Below are 17,413 nucleotides of genomic sequence, written 5' to 3'. Positions count from 1 at the left end.
GATTTTAGGAGATCAACAGAGCAAAAATTGATATTATTAGATGTACAGGAAATGAAGGATGAGAGAAGGTGGAGCTGGGTGGCTAGGGTCTTTCACTAAATCCAAACCAAAGGGTCTGTGTGTCCCTAAAATGTTGTCTGCTTCCCTATCCACCAAAGAGAACCCAATTTCTGCTTCTTGGTCTTTCCTTGCTTTCAGGGCAGGTCCCTGAAGGTTATCCCGGCTGGAAAACGATTTACCTACATAAAAATTGGGAGAGGTTTGGGATTGTCAAGGAAGATCAGCATTCCCAAAGCTGAATTTGAGATCAGACAAGTGAAAAGGTTTGGGACAAAATCAGTCATTTCCAAATCCTTCTCTCCTTTCCTAGTTTAATGGCCCAATTAAAAACATGTAATCAAAGGGTCTGTGACTCAGTGATTTCAAACAAGTAATTTTATTTACCTTTTCAGGTTCGGCCAACCAATCCTCCCCTTTGTATTTTTGTTTTCTTCTAGGATGTGTGTTTGGGAAGGGGGGAGTTGACTGCTACCATCTTTGCACTCATCTCCGCCGGCGGACTCCGCGTCCAGCCTTCTTTTCTCTTCGACGCCTACGGGCGGGGGCAGGAGGAGCTACCGGAGTTGGGGCTGGGGGCGCGGGGTAGGGCGCCGAGCAGGCCCCGCCGCCTTGGGGTGGCTTGTAGATCAGGTGGAAGATGAAGGCGTTGCAGTACCTGCGGGAGGCGCGTGGGCGCTGTCAGGGGCGGGGCCTGGGCTCTTAGGGGCGGGACTTATGGGCCCGGCGTTCAGGGAGCTGGGCTAAATAGGGCTCAGCTCGCTAAAGGGCGAGCAGGGCCTTTTGCATCGTAGGAAAAGGAGTTGGGGAGAGTTCGTGAACTGGATCCAAAGGGGTGTATTGGAGATTATCTGGAACAGCGGGGATGGGGTGGTGGTGACTAGTGGGGACAGAAAAGGGGGGCTATAGGGCTGAGGAGAGTAAGGTTCCAGGAGAACCGAGACCTTTTAGGTGCAGAGAGTAAGAGAGGTTATGGGTCCAGAGGGAAAGTGGGCCCTTACCAAGGCATGCAGTTGTCGGCGGCTCTGAGGCGAAAGGGGGAGCGGAAGGGGTTGGGCTGTGGAGGACTGGTGCCCCCTCCCGTGGCCACTGCCATGGTCTGGTCGTCCATCACACAGCCATACTCGCTGCTCTCAGTGAAGAAAGCAGGCACTCGGAGAGACTGAGGTGGGGGCAGAGCCTTAGAGACTCCCTGAGAGGCTCCTCCCTCCAGATACATCCCAAGCCCCCAGGATGACAGTTGAAAACTGAGACCCTATGACACACCAGGATGCAACAGAGGCAGGAGGCAGTCACAGAGCTCAGAGGGTCCAGGACCCGTGGGTGCTCTCCACGTTTGGGGAGCAGTTGATGTGGGAGAAGAGAGTACAGAGGCTTTCAGAAAAGGAAGGAGGGGTTTGGGAAGAAAGTGAGATACCCCACCTGTAACCTGGGCAGAGAGCTCAGCCACGTGTCCTTGAGACCAAAGCCGGAATTAAATCCTGCCCAGGGAGAGCAGAGAGATGCTGGCTTCCATGGTCTCCTTCTCTCCTCCCTTCCCCATACTTCTCTCCCTTAGCCCCAGGCTCTTACCAATAACAAGGTCAGGCTTGGGCCCCTGGAGTAGATGATAGGGTCTGGCTGACACCTTGATCTGCAGGTCCCTGCGACCCCCTTTCTCTTTAGTCCCAGAGTTGAGCCGTGCTGATACTCCAGAATTAGGACGGACAGATACCTCAGGGCCATCCTGTGGAGCCAAGGGTAGGGCAGAGAAGCCACCAGAATTCAGGTGGATGCACCAGTTAAGACAGAAGAATGGGGAGAGGAAGACAAACATCGGGAGGCCAATAGAAGGATCAGGGCCTCCTTCAAGCCCTCACCCTTTGCAGGGTAAAATGTTGCTGGTCATTCTCAGGTGGCAAGGCATCACCCACAAACTGCAGCTCCAGGGCCACATGGGGAAGTAAGACCAAAAGCTCCTGAAGAACAAAGATAAGACAGGTCTAGCTCCCATCCTGTGTCCACCCCACAGCCAATGCCAGTCTCCAGGCCAGGAAAGACTTACCCAAAACACCATTACAAGGTCAAACTCTTTCCCTGCCTCTACCACATGGATCTTCAGCGACTGCTTGTTCTGTATATTGAGCTCAGGGACTAAGGAGAGGCCAGTTTTTAAGGATATGGTCTTTCTCAATGACCCCTCCTGCCCCTACATCCCCCCATCCTACCCTGTACTCCTTACAGGACTGGGGCACTAGGTGGGTGATGACATAGTACACGGTCAGCGGGTAGGTGAGAAGCACAGCCATGGGGGAGTCGAGGCTGAGGCCCCGCCATGTGTAGTAATCCTGCCACGAGCCTGGGGGAGAGTGGATTACTGGAGGACCCAGCTCCAAGCCTGAACCCCAACCTTTCTGGTCTAATAGCTCCCTTTTTCTCAGACACCCAGGCCTTTAGCCTTCCGTGTCCCCACCTCTGGATCCTTCAGGGCCCTTCCTGCTCACCAAAGAGGGCCTTGGGTGGATCTGAGGGCACTGGAGGCATCAGGGCAGGACCATCCCCCTGGAGAAGCTGGTAGGGATCTCCTGAGAGGATGAAAAGAAGAGGGAACCTTCACCTGACCCAACTTCTATTGCTTCCAGAAGAGCTGCATCCTCTGAAAGAGGGCCTAGAACTGTACTAGGAGGGATGAGAGCCTTTTTTAGGGTCAAGGCTACTGAATGGGATAGGCAGGGAGACCCCTTTGAAGGCTTCAGAGAGGGTTGAAATGGCACTGTTGGTGTTGGTAGGGGTTTGGTGTGTATATGAAGGAATTATCTGGGACCTGGTCAACTTTTTCTTCCCAATCCTTCCCTCTAGGCTGAGGACAGTCCCCACGCACCACTGAGAAGAAGGCCAAGGGATGGTGTGCTGCCCCGGGGGTGCCTCGGGGTGCCAGGTCCTGGAATCAGCATGCTGAGGTGAGTCCAGTAGCCGCGAGTGAGTCCCCGGGAGGCCAGGAAGGCTTCCTTGTTAAAGGTTTCGCTGGTCACCTCTGGAGAAGGAGGGGAAGTATTGAGGGCCTGGAGTTGAGGCCCCAAGACTTTAGCTCTGCTCAACTTCCCCCAAGGAATCAGGGTCTGAGTCTGCTTCTAGTCAAGGAGGGAACTATCATTTCTGAGAGTCTACAGTATACCAGGCACAGAGCCTACACCATCCTTGTAACAATTCTGTGGGATTTTACATTTGTTAGTATTCCTCTTTTACAGATAAGGAAACTAAGCTTCCAAGAAGTAACATGATATGTTTAAGGTTGCATTGACAGTTGGTGGTGGAGCTGAGAAGCAAGCATTTGAAACCTACCCGAAAGTCCCCTGAGCTCTCACTGGGACCCAGGCACCTGGTTTTCCATTTCAGAGATCCTTTCTCTAGCCCCAAATACCCAGTACCCAAACTTTATTCCAGGGATCTAGACTTTAATCAAAGGCACTTAGTTTTCTGTTCCAGAACCTTGTTTCCAGGTACTCAGGCCCTATCTCAAAGACCTGGTCCCAGTGTTCACCCAGCCCACTCTGAACTCCTTATGGTACCTGCAGTGTAGGTGAAAGGCAGAGTTGCCAGTTCCCCTGCCCGCTCCATGAAAGCTGCAAGCCTTGGGCACCAAAATCGGTGGCTCACATCATCTGGACATCGCCGCCAATCAGCCCGGAGACAAATCTCTCCACAGTACAATACGGCACTGCACTGGGGACTGGTGGACATGGGGTGGTAGGCACCTAGTGTTAATCTCTCTAAGTCCTGTCTGCTGGCCGTCTGCCCCGCAGCTGCCCATATGTCATTTGGCCTTTTTGTCTTATACCCTCTAATTTACCTGTAATTCCTGTTTGTTTTTTCCATCTCTGTCTTTGTAATTCCCTGACCCTCCCTGTCTGTCGGCTGTCTCCAACTGACCTGGCTTGCGGGGGGGTGGGGGGGGGGTGGGGGTTCCCTGTTAAGAGTCTTTTTTCAGACTCCATCTTTGTGGGCTACTCACCAGGGTGACAACTTCACTTCAAAGCTGTGCCTGTGACAAACATGGCAGGTTCGAGCCCGAAGGGAGGCAAAGGTGAAGCCTGGCCGAGGACCCCATGTCCGCATTGGGGTCTTTGCTAACTTCACACCCAGCCTTGGGACCAGGTTCTCCAGTTCTCTGAAGTGGAGATGGCATCAGGATGGGGTAAGGGGCCTCCAGTGTCCAGGCCCTAGACCTCCCCATCCTCTAATACCAGATTTCTGTACCTATGCAGCTGAGCATCTCCCACTGTAAGCTGTCGGGGCTTTCGGGGGTCCCCAGAGCCCATGGGGCAGGCCATGCTGTGGCAGAGAAGAACATAGGCCCGAGGAGCTAGGTTCTCAGTTCCTGAACCCCTGCCTGCATTCCCTTGGACTCCATCCACTAGCAGATCAATGCCCAAGATGGTGCCATGCTCATCCGTCACCAGTAAGAGGCAGGAAAGGTGCAGAGGGGCAGTCTCTGGGGAAAGAGAGAAAATTTGGGAGAGACAATAGGGAACAAAGATGTACAGGGACAGGAGTATCAAACTCAAATGCTGTGGGGGTTAGGCAAGTAACTTCAGTGAGTAAAGGAGCCTAGGTAGAGAGGCCCTGCCTCATTTAAGGCAACTGTTACTACACAGTACCAGAATTTGCCACATGCAGAAATGTAGGCACACTGTCAGAATTTTAGATTTTTCTTAAGGAAGTATAAATCTAGACTTCTGGGGATTTGGGGTTTTCTTCTTTTTTGGTAATGGGGATCAAACATAGGGTGCTTTACTACTGAGATACATATTCAGCCCTTTTTATTTTTTATTTTGAGACAGGACCTCATTAAGATGCTGACACCCTCAAACTTGCAGTCCTCCTGCCTCAGCCTCCCGAGTTGCTGGAATTATAGGCATGCACCCTGGTGCCCAGGTCATACTTTTGGATTTTCATCACTTTCAATGTTTAAATGTTGATTTGAAAAACAAAACAAAACAAAAAACACTGTGGTTGATGAAAACACTTTTTTGGGCCAGATGATCCAAAGGCCACCAGTTTGTGACCCCTAGCTGAGTCTGAGTGAGAGGGGATGGCCTCATAAGGGGAGGATGGCTGGGCAGGACATAGGGCAGGCTGGCCCTGGGTTCTTACCACTCCTGCGTTCCTTTCTCTTCTCAGGTCCCATTTCATCCTCCACTTTATAATCTCGGCAGCCATCCTCACCACATGCCTCCTGTTCAGCCTCCTCTGGCTCCCCTGGAGGCTTGGCTTCCTGAGGGGATTCCCTACTGGTAGTGGCCGGTTCCCCATCCTCCTGTGGTTCCACCTTCTCTGTGCCTGCACCCTCCTCCTCCTCTCCATTCTCTTCATCTTCTTCCCCCTCCTCTTCCCCTTCCTCCCCATCCTCTAGGCTGACAAAGCTGACATAGGGGCTCAGGTCTTGAAGGTGGAGTGGAAGCTCATCTCCCAGGAGCCGGGCAGCCCCCAGGCCTGGTCCAGGGCCTGGCTCTGCCCCTTGCCCCAGGCTGATGCCCACACTACGGTTGGGCAAGACATGGAGCACCCAAAGGGCGGGGTCCTGGGGCAGCCTTCTGATTTGAGCCTCCAGCTGTCGCCAGCGGCCCTCAAGGCTGGCCCCTACAGCCCCCCGTTCTGCCACAAACTTGCGGAACCAGCCAAAGAGGAGAGCAGCGAAATCAAGGAACTCATCGCGGTATCCAGACACAAACTCCATGTCTTCAGGGGCACAGGGCCTGGTCCCAGACTAAGCATAGGAAGTAATAGGGTAGTATTGAGAAAGTTTGGGGCAGGGTCACTAAATGGGCGAGAATGGGGTTTTGAAGGTCACTTAGGGTGGATCTATGGATGAATATTAGGAGCTGAGAGTAGGGTTTTGGGGAATGAGGATGGGAGATTGGGGTGAGAATGGTGGAGGAGGAGCGGGATTGGAAAGTGAGCTATTAGCGTTGAAGATGAGTACTCAGGGATGAGATGGTATTTTGAGCTCAAAATTTGGGTACTCAAATTCTCTAAAGTAAGGTTTTAATTAGAGGTAGAGATGAGGTAGAGTTAATCCTATAGGGAAGGGCTTGTGAGGAAGGAAGACCCACTGATCTATGGGGTATGGGAAGAGGGAATAGGAGCTGAGGCATCCCTTGGACTTTGGCGTGAGCCCCAGTAGACCTAGCCCTACCCGGTCGCCCTACTCCTCCGGTACCTGCAGCCGCCACTACTTTTCGAAGGTAAATACCTCGGGTGGGGGGCGGTCGTGACGTCAGGGCTGCCCGAGCCCACGGCCAGTCCCTCGGGTGGCCACGCCCCCCCACGAACTGGGTGTCTTGGCGGGTGGCTGCCCTAGCCAGTGCGTGCGCTGCTGAGCCTGAGTCCTCTGACCGCTTCACCTCTGCGCACCGCAGAGTGGATCCCGCCGCGACGGAGCTGAGGAGCCGGGGAAGTGAAAGCATGCTGGAGCAGGTGGGAGTCTAGCCGTTCATCCATTTCACAGGTCCGCGGACTGGCCTGTGGCGGCCAGAGGGGCTGGCATCCCTGAACCGAACTCGATCATCCCGTATAGTAACTGCCCGCCTACCCAGACTCGTCTCACCCCGAAGTCTGAGTTTTCTTTCGGTTTCGTCGGACATTCCTGACCGCCCCCTCACTCCACTCTGGGTTAGGCACGAGGCTAAGGAGCTCCGCTTTGGGGATTTCCTTGTCGCGGGTAGCAGACGCGGCACGGGCTCGGAAATACTGACCAAAGGTCGGTTAGGGACGGCGCGAGCGCTGGGCGGAAGGCCGCCTCCGCCTCGCGCCCTCTCCCCAGCCGAGACTTGGCACCTACGGCCCCCCGCAGTCTTCTCCAGAACCTGAGGCGGGCGGGGGAAGGAAGCGAAAGCCATCGAGCAATTAGCTGGACGTCACACTCTCCGATCCGGAGTCAGGGAGAGGCAGCCCTATGAGCTAAACTCCCCCCCGAACCCGGAGATGAGACCGAGCTCGGGACTCCTGCTCCCCGAGCTCCTATTTCTGCTAGTGCTGCTGATTCTGCCAGGTTAGTCTGGAGCGGGTTCGTAGTCCGGAGCCTGGAGTCCCGGGAAGAGAATGCGCTAGGGAAGGGGACATTAGGGCCGCGGTGTTGAGTGCAGAACTGGGGCGCTGCAGGGTTCCCAAGGCAATTGGGACATGGGGAAGTTGCTTGGGATTGGGAACGGAGGCTGGAGACAATGGGGTCCTGGTGGGATTATGGACGTTTTGGACGGGTGCGGTGTGTGATGTGTGGGTTGAGGCTGCGGGTCAGACCCCCGAGGCCTAGGGGGAGAGGCTGCATGGGACAATGAGTTGGAGACTAAGTAGATTAAGTACCAGCGGTGGGAGATTCTTGGCCTGAGAACAGGTACGATCGCCTCTATCCCGTTCAGGAGATGGCAACGAAGGCAGCGTCGCTGGAAGCTGTCCCTGTGATGAAAGAATTTCTTTTAATAACCCAATACCCTTGCAAACCATGAATCGTTACCGAAGAAACCTGAGAGCCTACCGTGACTGTCGAACCCACATCTGGTAATCTCCCTCACCCAGCTGGCAGCGCCTAACTGTCCGTCCCTGCCAGTTGTCTCCAGGAATCCTCTCAGGTCAAACGCGAACCCCCTCGGGGTGAATCCTGCCCCATCTCCGAGTTCTGTTCCTTCTAACTCTCTGCACCATCTTTTTTTCTGTTTCACTTCACTGGGGATTTCCAGTCTCCGCAGAAACAACTTTCTTTGGGTGACGTTATGTCTTTGGAATGAGGGAAGGTGGGGAAGGTGCTGCTGCTGAGACCAGGTTCTGTTTCTTGCAGGTTTGAGCTAATTAGACAGAACGTATGTGGGAGCATCAAAGACCCAAGGGTTCGTGAATTAATGAGCTGCTTTGATCGCGGAGGTGAGAACTTTGCCTTTCCTCCTCAACTTTGGGCATGGCAGCTTTCCACCTTATAAATTCCTTCGCCTCTGCCCTTAAGCCGAGACACTACATCCTTGAAGCTTCTGATTCTGGCCAAAGTACTTTCGCTTAAGTCCACACCTACCAAACATCATTTATCAGCTCCTTCATGATTTTTTTTTTGCCAATTCTACCTCATGTGATATTTTGTACTTAATATTTTTCTTGAAATCACTATCATATAAAACGTTTTTATATTTAAAATAATCACTGTTGTATTTTCCTTGAAATCACTTGAAGGCACTATTTTCATTTTCCAATATTTAATTATGAAAATTTAGACATATATAAAAATTTAAAGAATTGTACAATGAACAATGATATGTTCACCTAGACTGCAATATTTGATTTATATATACTATATCTCACATATAAAGCAAATATTTACCATATGTGATATTCACAATATTGAGATTACATCATTTTACTGTATTAGCTTATTGCATATCCTTCTCTATCATTAACCCATCTTATTTTTTAAAAATTTTGTTCTACATTTTTATTGGTGCATTATAGTTGTACATAATGGTGGGGGATTTGTTGTTACATATTCATACATGTACATAATATAATAATATAATTTGGCCAGTTTCACTGCCCAGTGTTTCCCCTTGCCCTTCCCTTCTCCATCCCCCTGGTCCCTTTCTTCTGTTGTACTGATCTTCCTTTGATTTTTATGAGACCCCCCCCCCTTCATTCCCTTTTTCCTCTTCCACTTATGACAGAAAACATGGCCCTTGACCTTTTTAGTTTTGCTTAACATAATGTTCTCAAGTCTTCCATCCATTTTCCTACAATTTCATTTTTCTTTAGATCCATCTTATTTTTTGATGCCTGCCTGCCTGCCTTTCTCTCTGTATTTCTTTCTTGAACCCAGGGGCACTTCCTCATTTTTCTTTAGATCCATCTTATTTTTTGATGGATTTCTTTTCTCTGTCTCTCTCTTTTTTTGGTACTGGGGATTGAACCCAGGGCACTACCACTGAGCTACATCCCTAGTCCTTTTTATTTTTTATTTTGGGACAGGGTCTCCCTAAGTTGCTGAGAGTCTTGCTAAATTGCTGAGTTTGATCTTGAACTTGTGATCCTGCCTCAATTTGTGTCTCACAGCGGCTGACTTTGTGATGCACTTCAACCTAAGTTGTAGGCATGGTTATATTTCATCCCAAAATGTTTAAGCTTGTATATTATTAAGTAGAGTTCAAAATTTCACTGCTGTTTTTTGGGGGTATATTTTGCATATAGAAGTGAATAAATCATAAATGTACACAAGTTGGTTTTGCAAAAAAAAGTTATTTAACAATTTATCCTAAAAAATGTCACCTGTGAAGTCACTATATATTTTTATTTATTTATTTTGGTACCACAGATTGAACCTAGGGGTGCTTAACCACTGAGCCACATCCCCAGCCCTTTTAAAAATATTTTATTTAGAGACAGGGTCTCAATGAGTTGCTAAATGCCTCCTAAATTGCTGAGGCTGGCTTTGAAATCATGATCCTCCTGCCTAAGCCTCCTGAATTGCTGGGATTATAGGTGTGCACCACTGCACCTGACTGAAGTCACATATTTGATGTGCTGATTGTATTTTGCTCTTGAAATAAATACACAACTATTTAAATATGAAATGTTCTTTGATGTCCTACCTAAAATTGTGAAGTATAATCCTTCAGGCTACATAGACCTGTTATTTCTTTAATCCTCCCAGCTACCCTGGCCCTTGGTACTACAATTATACTCATTTGACAGATGAAAGAAGTTAGTCCCAGAGAGTTTAGAGATGAGGGGCAAGGTCAAACAGCTGTTTTGTGGCACAGCTCAGTGTACAACCCAAGCCTCCTGATTCTCCAGTTCAGAACATTCACTTGTCTCAGTTGTTCTATCTTGGGGTTTGCGAACTTCCTTGTCCCCTGCCTTTCCCAGCTGTTGCTGTCTCCCTCCCTCTCTTGGCCTTCAGTTGTCCCCTTGATGTTGTCCTTGACCTACTATCCTTCCCTTTGTTGAGGCTTGGGACACCATACCCCAAACCATGGCCCCTTAACAATTGAGAAACTGCCAAAGCAAGCTCACTCTGACCTTCCACCATCTTTCTGTGTTCCCTAAAGGAATTCTATGACCTACCTCATCTGAAAATAAGTCATAATATTCTCCTTCCATAGCGGTCCTGCCCTATACTGGGAGGCCAAGAAGAATTGGAATAGGCAAGCTTTGCTAGTCTCCTCCAACCCCATTTATCACCACTAGATCATACCCTTTTTGTACATACTTCTACATAACTGTCCATTCTTCATTCAATCTAAGGACAAAAATATTTTTTCCTGAATCTGGGTCTTCTTTCTGAAGGCTCCCATGCCCTGTAAAACTGATTAAATACATTTGTTATGCTTTTCTCTTGTTAATATCTAATTTCTTTGGGGGATACATTGGGGTTAAACTCAGGAGTGCTCTCTCATTGAGATACATCCCCAGTTCTTTTAATTTTTTATGTTAAGACATGGTCTCCCTAAGTCTCTGAGGGTTGCTAAATTGCTGATGCTGGTCTCAAATTTGTAATCCTCCTTCCTCAGCCTCCTGTGTTGCTGGGATGGCAGGTGTATGCCATCACACCCAGCTTTAATCTTTTTTTTTTGTTTGTTTTTATAGGGGTGTCAGCCATGATTTGGGGGATGAATGAGGAAATTTACCACTTTTTCTTTCCTGTACCTCTGTCTGCTTTTCACCTATTCCCTGATATCCCTGCTCCTCACTTCTTTCCTCTTCAGAGTGTGGATATGAACATTGGAAGAGTCGGGTCAACCAGGAGCACTTACTTTTTCCCAGCATTCCAATTCCTGAGCCCACAGAGTTGGCACCTCCAGATACAAGCACTCCTACCCAGATGTACCTGCCACCTACTCAGCAGTCTACCCAGCAATTCAAGTTTCCATCAGGAGTGCTGCCTTTGGACAAAGAGTTCACTCACCTAAAGGAAACCACCACTTTCACTGTGGGTTATAATCTGGGAATTGGGTTTAAGGATGGAGAGAAACAGAGGCAGAAGGAAGAAATGGAAGGCACTGCAATTAACAAATCAGTCATGGTGGCAGTGCCGTCCCTCCTGGCCATTGTCTTCGTTCTCACTGGAGTCCTCCTTTATGTGTTGTGCAAGAGGAGGAGGGAACAGTCTCTGCAGTGCTCTCCAGGTAAACTGGGCTTGTGAATCCCTCCCCCAGGGATCCAGGATTCCTTCCTGGCAGGACTCTTGCCCCTGGTAGTTCTCAGGTAGCTAGAAACCTGACCCTGGCACACAAATATTAACATTTCCTGTGCTACAGAACACAGGAAGAGTCAGCCAGAGACTATGGAGTAGAGAGGGAGGGAAGTCACCATGGGCCCAGGGACCAATACTTGGACTTTAAAGTCAGGCAATGCTTGGAGCAACATCAAGGAGATGGCAGCTGGACTAGGCTAGTGGGAAATGAACTTGTGGAAAAGGGTGAGGACCATTCAATAATTTCACAAATCCTCTATTGAGTACTTACTATATACCAGGCCCTAGATGTCTTAGAGTCTGACTCCCCAGTTCAAATTATTATCCACTTCTCCAACTCCCTTTGATCTCAGAGCTCATCTCTATTTCTTTATCCTTTTCAGGTTTGCATTATACACCTGTGGCAACAGTCTTCAATGCCTAAGCCAAGAAATGAAGCTCGTGTGGTCTGGGGTTGTAGCTCAGTGGTAAAGTACCTCCCTAGCCTGTGTGAGGCTCTAGGTTTAATCCTCAGCACATAAAAATAAATAAAATGAAAGTATGTGTCCATCTACAACTTGTGAGCCTAAAGTTGGTTTGTTTTTATATTTTATTAATTAATACAACTTCTGACACATATAAGGTACTATATTCAATGTTTAATATGACTAACCAATCAATGAACTTTCTTAGCCTCCTACCCTCATACTGGGGACTGAACCCAGGGCTTCAAAATGCTAGGCAAGTGCTCTACCACTGAGCTACATCCCCAGCATTTTTTTATTTTTGAGTCAGGGACTCTGTAAATTGGCTGGCCTCGAACTTGGATCCTCCTGCCTCAGCCTCTGAGCAACTTGGACTAGAGGCATGTTGTTCCCTACCCCCCCTTTTTTTGGGGGGGATTGAACCTAGGGGTGCTTAACCAATGAGCCACATTCCCTGCCCTTTTAAACTTTACATACAGACAGGGTCTCACTAAGTTGCTTAGGGCCTTGCTAAATTGCTGACACTGGCTTTGAACTTGTGATCCTCCTGTCTCAGCCTTCTAAACTGCTGGGATTACAGGTGTGCGCCATTGTACCAGGCAAAATTTGTCCCCCTTAAAAAAAATCAATATTATAAAATCTGGGTGCTGAGGATGTACCTCAGTGGTAGAGTGCTTGCTTAGCATGTGTGAGTCCTTGGTTTAAATCCCTATCTATGCCAAAAAAATCTAAAAGAAAATAAAATCTGCCTTTTATCCTACATAATGATAGCTTAGACAAAATCTATATGTGCTTCTTAACTATTAAAAATTATTTTTAGCATATTATAATGATGTGCCACATCAATGTTTATAGTAGCTCAATTCACAGTAGCTAAGCTCTGGAACCAACCTAGGTACCCTTCAACAGATAAATGGACAAAAAATAAAAGTATTGTGATACACACACACACACACACACACACACACACAAGAATATTATTCAGCCATAAAGACTGAAATGTTTGCTGGCAAATGGATGAATCTAGAAATGATCATGCTAAATGAAATAAGCCAATTCCGAAAAACCAAAAGCTGAATGTTGTCTCTTATATATGGATGCTAATACACAATAAGGGGCATGGGGAGGGAAGAATAGAAGTAATTTGGATTAGACAAAGACAGTAGAATGAATCAGATATTACTTCCCTATGTTTTATATGAATACATGACCAGTGTAACTCCATATCATGTACAACTGAAAGAATGCACGTATAATATGTCAAAATAAATTCTATTGTCATATATAACTAAAAAGAACAAATTTAAAAAGAAATATAAAAAAAATAAATAAATAAAAATTATTTTTAGGATCTGGGTGGTGGTGCACACCTATAATCCCAGTGATTTGGGAAGGTGAGACAGGAGGATCTTAAATTTGATGGCAGTCTGGACAACTAAACAAGACCCCGTCTCTAAATAAAATAAAAAGGACTGGGGAGATAGCTCAGTGGTAGAATATTCCTGGGTCAATCCCTAGCACTGAAATTTTTTTTTTTTTTTTTTAGAATTGTTGACTCTTTTCTCTATAGACATTTGCTTTAGGCCCTTGCCCCTTACCGTGACACCTGTCTTCAGTTTTGCTGCTGATGGTTCCTCCTAGTCACAAGTATCCTGCACACTATACCAGTGGTTCCTCTCCAACCCCTCACCAAAGGTCTGGGCTCTCCCACTTTCCATCCTCAGTGGCTTTGTGCTGATGCAGTTCAGGCCAGGTTTACTTCTTCAATCCCTCACATCACTCAAATATACCCCAATTAAGAATCTGATTTCCTTTAAAAAATTGTTATTGCTTTTATTAATAAAATCCTTAGTTCTTGTTTAGTATCTTCCAATGAGGAAGAACATATCTTCATTAGGCTGTTTTTGGGAGCCTGGGGCAGGGGCATGATGGACATGAGGAAATGGATTGGGCAACTGAATGTCCATCTCCTGAACTTGCTAAATCCAAAGCAGGAACACCCTGCTGGAGGAGTCAAGCCACAGCTGTGGGTAAGATGGGGTTTTAGTTTTCTCCATTTCCAACTTCTGGTCCTTGTCTTAAGTCTTCTTTGACCAGCAGGGCATGTATGTTTCAGTTCCTGCTTCCCATCCTGCATGCTTCTAAGTTCTGACCCAAAGTGCAGGTCATAATCTCCCTCCACACTCTGGATCCACTCCTTGGCTTAGTTCTCCAGCATCTGCTCACAGGTTCGGGCCACATCACTGAGCTTGAGACGGGCATAGTCTACTCGCTTCAGAGCCATTTGACAGTCTTTCCTTGAAGAGTAGCTGGAGCCCTCATGGGGCTGCCCAGTGGCCACCTACAGGACAGATAAGACTGATCAGTGTAGCCCTACCTCCCTTACCTAACCCCCAACCAAGTATCAGGTTTCTTGTCTCATTTCTTTCCTGAGTTTGGTCTGCTAAGCAGCCTGGTAGGTGGGTGACAAATCACTTAACTTCTGTTAAGTTCATCCGTGAAATGGTGGTGAAAATAACTACTTTTTAGAGTTGTCGTATTATAAGATAATAATGAATGCCTGACACACATAAACGTTAGGAAATGGTGATAGCGGTCATAAGGAACCCCCTTAATTCTTTTCTCTTAGAGGAGGAAACAAGTCCTGGAAAGAAGGTGTCAACTCGCCAGTTTGGGAGGCCTGATTTTGCCCAGCTAATGCTCTACTAGAGGATCCCTACGGCTAAGGCTAAGGCGGAGAAGGGGTAGGTGCACAACACATCCCAGACATACTTACCTGGGTGAGGTAGCGGATCTGAGCCGACAGCTCCGCCTCCACGTGCTGCACCGAAGCGGTGAAGGCTGCCGCCTGCCGGTCTAGAAGCCGCTCATTGGTTTTTTCCTTGGACAGTTCCAGGATCACCGTCCCTGTCGGGGCGGGGAGAGGGCGGGGCTCACTGGAATGGGTTCGGCTAATCGGAGACTGGCACTATAGCCCCGCCCTAAGGACGTTCCCACCCTATTTACCGCGCAGGCGCTTAGAATCCCACCCCACCACGCGCCGATGCTCCGGTCCGCGCATGTGTGCGCAGCTCCGGTTCGCTTTAGGCTCTCTGCCTTTTGCTCGTCGCGTTCCGAACCTGCATTCTGGAGGATGGCGCCGATTTCCCGTTCGATGTCTTCCAGGGCGCGTAATCGCTCGTTCGCCAGGCTGTAGGTAGCCATCGTGCCTCTGGGAAACCTCCACGGGATTCCGTCCTTCTGCTTAGTGCAACGCTTAGGGCTCGGAAGTGGCTGTCGGCTTGCGCCTGCGTAGAGAGAACTCTGTAGCGAACACTACAATTCCCAGGATTCCCAGCGCGCACTCGGTCCATCTGGGAACTAGTGTCACTCTCAGGGCGTCCAGCGTCTGGCCGCGTCTGCGCCTTCACCGCGGACCACCTGTGTAAGGGGTAATGTCGAAATAGGTCCTGGTCTGAGAACATTCAGACCTGTCCACCTTCATGCCACTGTTTTGCTGAGCATACTTAATTGTAAAATAAGAATTTATTAACCGTCTCCTGGGTGCTAGGTGATTGGATTTCTAGGGTATTCCTTCAGACTGGATGGCCATGGGCCCTTTGTCTGCCAACCACGCCCGAGGAAAACTTGACTTGGTGAGTGTTACATTATTCTCCCCAGGGCTTTTCTCTGACTGTGAGTCCAGCCGCAATACAGACTATTGAAGTATTTATTCTCTGTTGCGGGCACCTTCCAGCTTTTTTCTTTTTGCTTTTCTGGTTACCTATGTTGTAGGATCAGGGGAGTTAAAGAAGAATGAGGCGGACTGTCATGTGACAGTTGGATAGATGTTTTGTTAGAGATATGCCCAGGGTGTATCACAAGGAGTCCAAGAGGAAATGCTGCTTGAACTGAATCCCGAAGGGCTAACTAGATGAGAAGTGGGAGTGGAAAAGGGAAACACCGTAGGCAAAAGCATGTGAAAAGGCCTAGCACATTTGAAATCCGGCAAGGGGTTTGAGTGGAGTGTGGTGGTGGTTAGGTGTGACATTGGGGAGACAGGATCCGGGAGCCAGGTTAGGAAAAGACTTGTAAGCTAAGTAATTTGGACTTTATTCTGAAAACATATGGGGACCTTTGAAGGAATTTTAGTAAGTGTTTTATGACCAGATTTACCTTTTTTGGAAAGATCATTCTCTACAGCTTGCAGAAGATCATCAAGAATGAAACTAAGGTGGTAATTACCGGTAATTTCAGGGACTATGGAGGCTGAGGCAGGAGGATTGCAAGTTTGAGGCTAGCCTGAGTAACTTAGACTCTTGTCTCAAGATAAAAAATTTTTAAAAAGGCTGGAGATGTAGTTCAATGGTAGATCACCCTTGGGTTCTATCTCCTGTACTGGGGAAGGGGGAGGGATCCAGTGACTGCATTTTTTCCCATGACTCAGCACACTTAATTTTTTTCCTCATAAAATAGTTGGGTATGGATAATTCAGTGCTCCACAAATCATACAGGACCAAGGCTTTCAGTGTACCTGGGCCATCTTTAGGGTCTTATCCTCAAAAGTGTGGTCTTCAGTCCAGCCTCATTGGCATAACCTAGAAACTTGTTAGAAATACAGAATCTCAATCCCCAACCCAGACCTGCTGAATCAACTTTGTGGGGTTTTTTTTGGGTGTGTGTGCGCGCATGCGCGCATTTGGTGCCAGGGATTGAACCCAGGGGCACCTAACCACTGAGCCACATCCTCAGCCCTTTTTTATATTTTATTTAGATACAGGGTCTTGCTGAGTTGCATAGGGCCTTGCTGAGTTGCTGAGGGCAGCTTTGAACTTATGATCCTCCTGCCTCAGCCTCCTGAGCTGCTGGTATTGCAGGCCTGTTTCACTGCACCTAGCCAGTGTTTCTTTTATGATCCCCTGGTGATTTGTACGCGTAGAAAATTTGAGAAATACACTCTAGAGCATGTGTTGTTTGCATTGTCAAAATAGTTGTTTCCATTCCTGGGTTGCAGCTGGCAGAAGCCGGGAGAGAAAATGCAGAGGAGGCTCACCTGTCTCAGGGAAGTAACTCATATCACTGCTACTCACATCCATTGAAGAAAACTTAGTCAGATGGTCTCTGAGGTTCAGGGAAATCAGTTCTTACCTAGGTGGCCAGCAATTGTTCCATTGATATGAAATAATAGATTTTTAGAGAATAGACTCACAAAGTCAAATTCTCAATTACACAGGCAGAATAAAGGCATTTTGATATGCACAAGCTCTCAAAATTTTTCTCCTATATGCATCCTTTCTCAGGAAATTATTATTTTTTAAAAAATTATTTTTTAGTTGTAGTTGGACACAACACCTTTATTTATTTTTATAGGGTGCTGAGGATTGAACCCAGGGCCCTGCACGTGCTATGTGAGTGCTCTACCACTGAGCCACAACCCCAATCCCTCTCAGGAAGTTATTAGAGTTAAACCAGAAGGGGAAGATCTAGGATCCAGGAAGTAAGCCTTAATTTTTGAGAGGTAAATGGGAACCCCTGGGCTCAGGAAGGCAGCTATGCTCACCACTATACCACCAACACAAGGGCTACAGCCCAGGCAATTCCAGGACAGCAGGTGGAAAGAACAGCTAGTTCATCAGAAGGATCCTGGAGAGATTGCTTCAAGGAGATGAAAGAGATGAATTTTGGAATTGTTCAAAATGTAGACTTT

General features: G+C 47.9%; 3 protein-coding genes across 3 annotated transcripts; 1 reads left to right on the top strand and 2 right to left on the bottom strand.

The window, feature by feature from the left end:
- Positions 1-466: 466 nt before the first annotated feature.
- On the bottom strand, positions 467-6,179 carry Zmynd15 (zinc finger MYND-type containing 15). The gene is made up of 13 exons (XM_027921812.2): positions 5,191-6,179; positions 4,294-4,528; positions 4,049-4,204; positions 3,606-3,766; positions 2,918-3,070; positions 2,541-2,621; positions 2,279-2,395; positions 2,102-2,190; positions 1,917-2,015; positions 1,630-1,783; positions 1,480-1,538; positions 1,059-1,219; positions 467-715 (listed from the first exon to the last, which is right to left on the bottom strand). Exons 1-13 carry the CDS (start codon positions 5,771-5,773, stop codon positions 544-546), a joined length of 2,220 nt encoding a protein of 739 aa, XP_027777613.1. The 5' UTR covers positions 5,774-6,179; the 3' UTR covers positions 467-543.
- A 340-nt stretch (positions 6,180-6,519) lies between these two features.
- Positions 6,520-11,819, top strand: Cxcl16 (C-X-C motif chemokine ligand 16). Its single transcript, XM_027921814.2, has 5 exons — positions 6,520-7,087; positions 7,455-7,593; positions 7,871-7,953; positions 10,776-11,195; positions 11,647-11,819. Exons 1-5 carry the CDS (start codon positions 7,021-7,023, stop codon positions 11,685-11,687), a joined length of 750 nt encoding a protein of 249 aa, XP_027777615.1. The 5' UTR covers positions 6,520-7,020; the 3' UTR covers positions 11,688-11,819.
- A 1,715-nt stretch (positions 11,820-13,534) lies between these two features.
- Med11 (mediator complex subunit 11) lies at positions 13,535-15,013 on the bottom strand. The gene is made up of 3 exons (XM_027921805.3): positions 14,847-15,013; positions 14,504-14,634; positions 13,535-14,068 (listed from the first exon to the last, which is right to left on the bottom strand). Exons 1-3 carry the CDS (start codon positions 14,929-14,931, stop codon positions 13,931-13,933), a joined length of 354 nt encoding a protein of 117 aa, XP_027777606.1. The 5' UTR covers positions 14,932-15,013; the 3' UTR covers positions 13,535-13,930.
- Between the last annotated feature and the right edge of the window lie 2,400 nt (positions 15,014-17,413).

The sequence above is a fragment of the Marmota flaviventris genome, chromosome 17 (genome assembly GCF_047511675.1).
Source record: "Marmota flaviventris isolate mMarFla1 chromosome 17, mMarFla1.hap1, whole genome shotgun sequence".
NCBI lineage: Eukaryota > Metazoa > Chordata > Mammalia > Rodentia > Sciuridae > Marmota > Marmota flaviventris.
The sequence above is the reverse complement of the archived record's forward strand: the minus strand, read 5'-3'. Positions and strand labels throughout refer to the sequence as shown.

Excerpts from the sequence above, each read along its gene's own strand:
- Zmynd15 (XM_027921812.2), bottom strand. The coding sequence starts at position 5,773 with ATGGAGTTTGTGTCTGGATACCGCGATGAGTTCCTTGATTTCGCTGCT. Across the intron at positions 4,205-4,293 it reads GGAGATGCTCAGCTGCATAG|AGAACTGGAGAACCTGGTCC; the intron begins GTACAGAAATCT and ends TCTCCACTTCAG. Across the intron at positions 3,767-4,048 it reads GAAGTGAAGTTGTCACCCTG|TCCCCAGTGCAGTGCCGTAT; the intron begins GTGAGTAGCCCA and ends CATGTCCACCAG.
- Cxcl16 (XM_027921814.2), top strand. The coding sequence starts at position 7,021 with ATGAGACCGAGCTCGGGACTCCTGCTCCCCGAGCTCCTATTTCTGCTA. Across the intron at positions 7,594-7,870 it reads GACTGTCGAACCCACATCTG|GTTTGAGCTAATTAGACAGA; the intron begins GTAATCTCCCTC and ends TGTTTCTTGCAG. Across the intron at positions 7,954-10,775 it reads GAGCTGCTTTGATCGCGGAG|AGTGTGGATATGAACATTGG; the intron begins GTGAGAACTTTG and ends TTTCCTCTTCAG.
- Med11 (XM_027921805.3), bottom strand. The coding sequence starts at position 14,931 with ATGGCTACCTACAGCCTGGCGAACGAGCGATTACGCGCCCTGGAAGAC. Across the intron at positions 14,635-14,846 it reads CGCCATCCTCCAGAATGCAG|GGACGGTGATCCTGGAACTG; the intron begins GTTCGGAACGCG and ends CCGCCCCGACAG. Across the intron at positions 14,069-14,503 it reads AGATCCGCTACCTCACCCAG|GTGGCCACTGGGCAGCCCCA; the intron begins GTAAGTATGTCT and ends TCTGTCCTGTAG.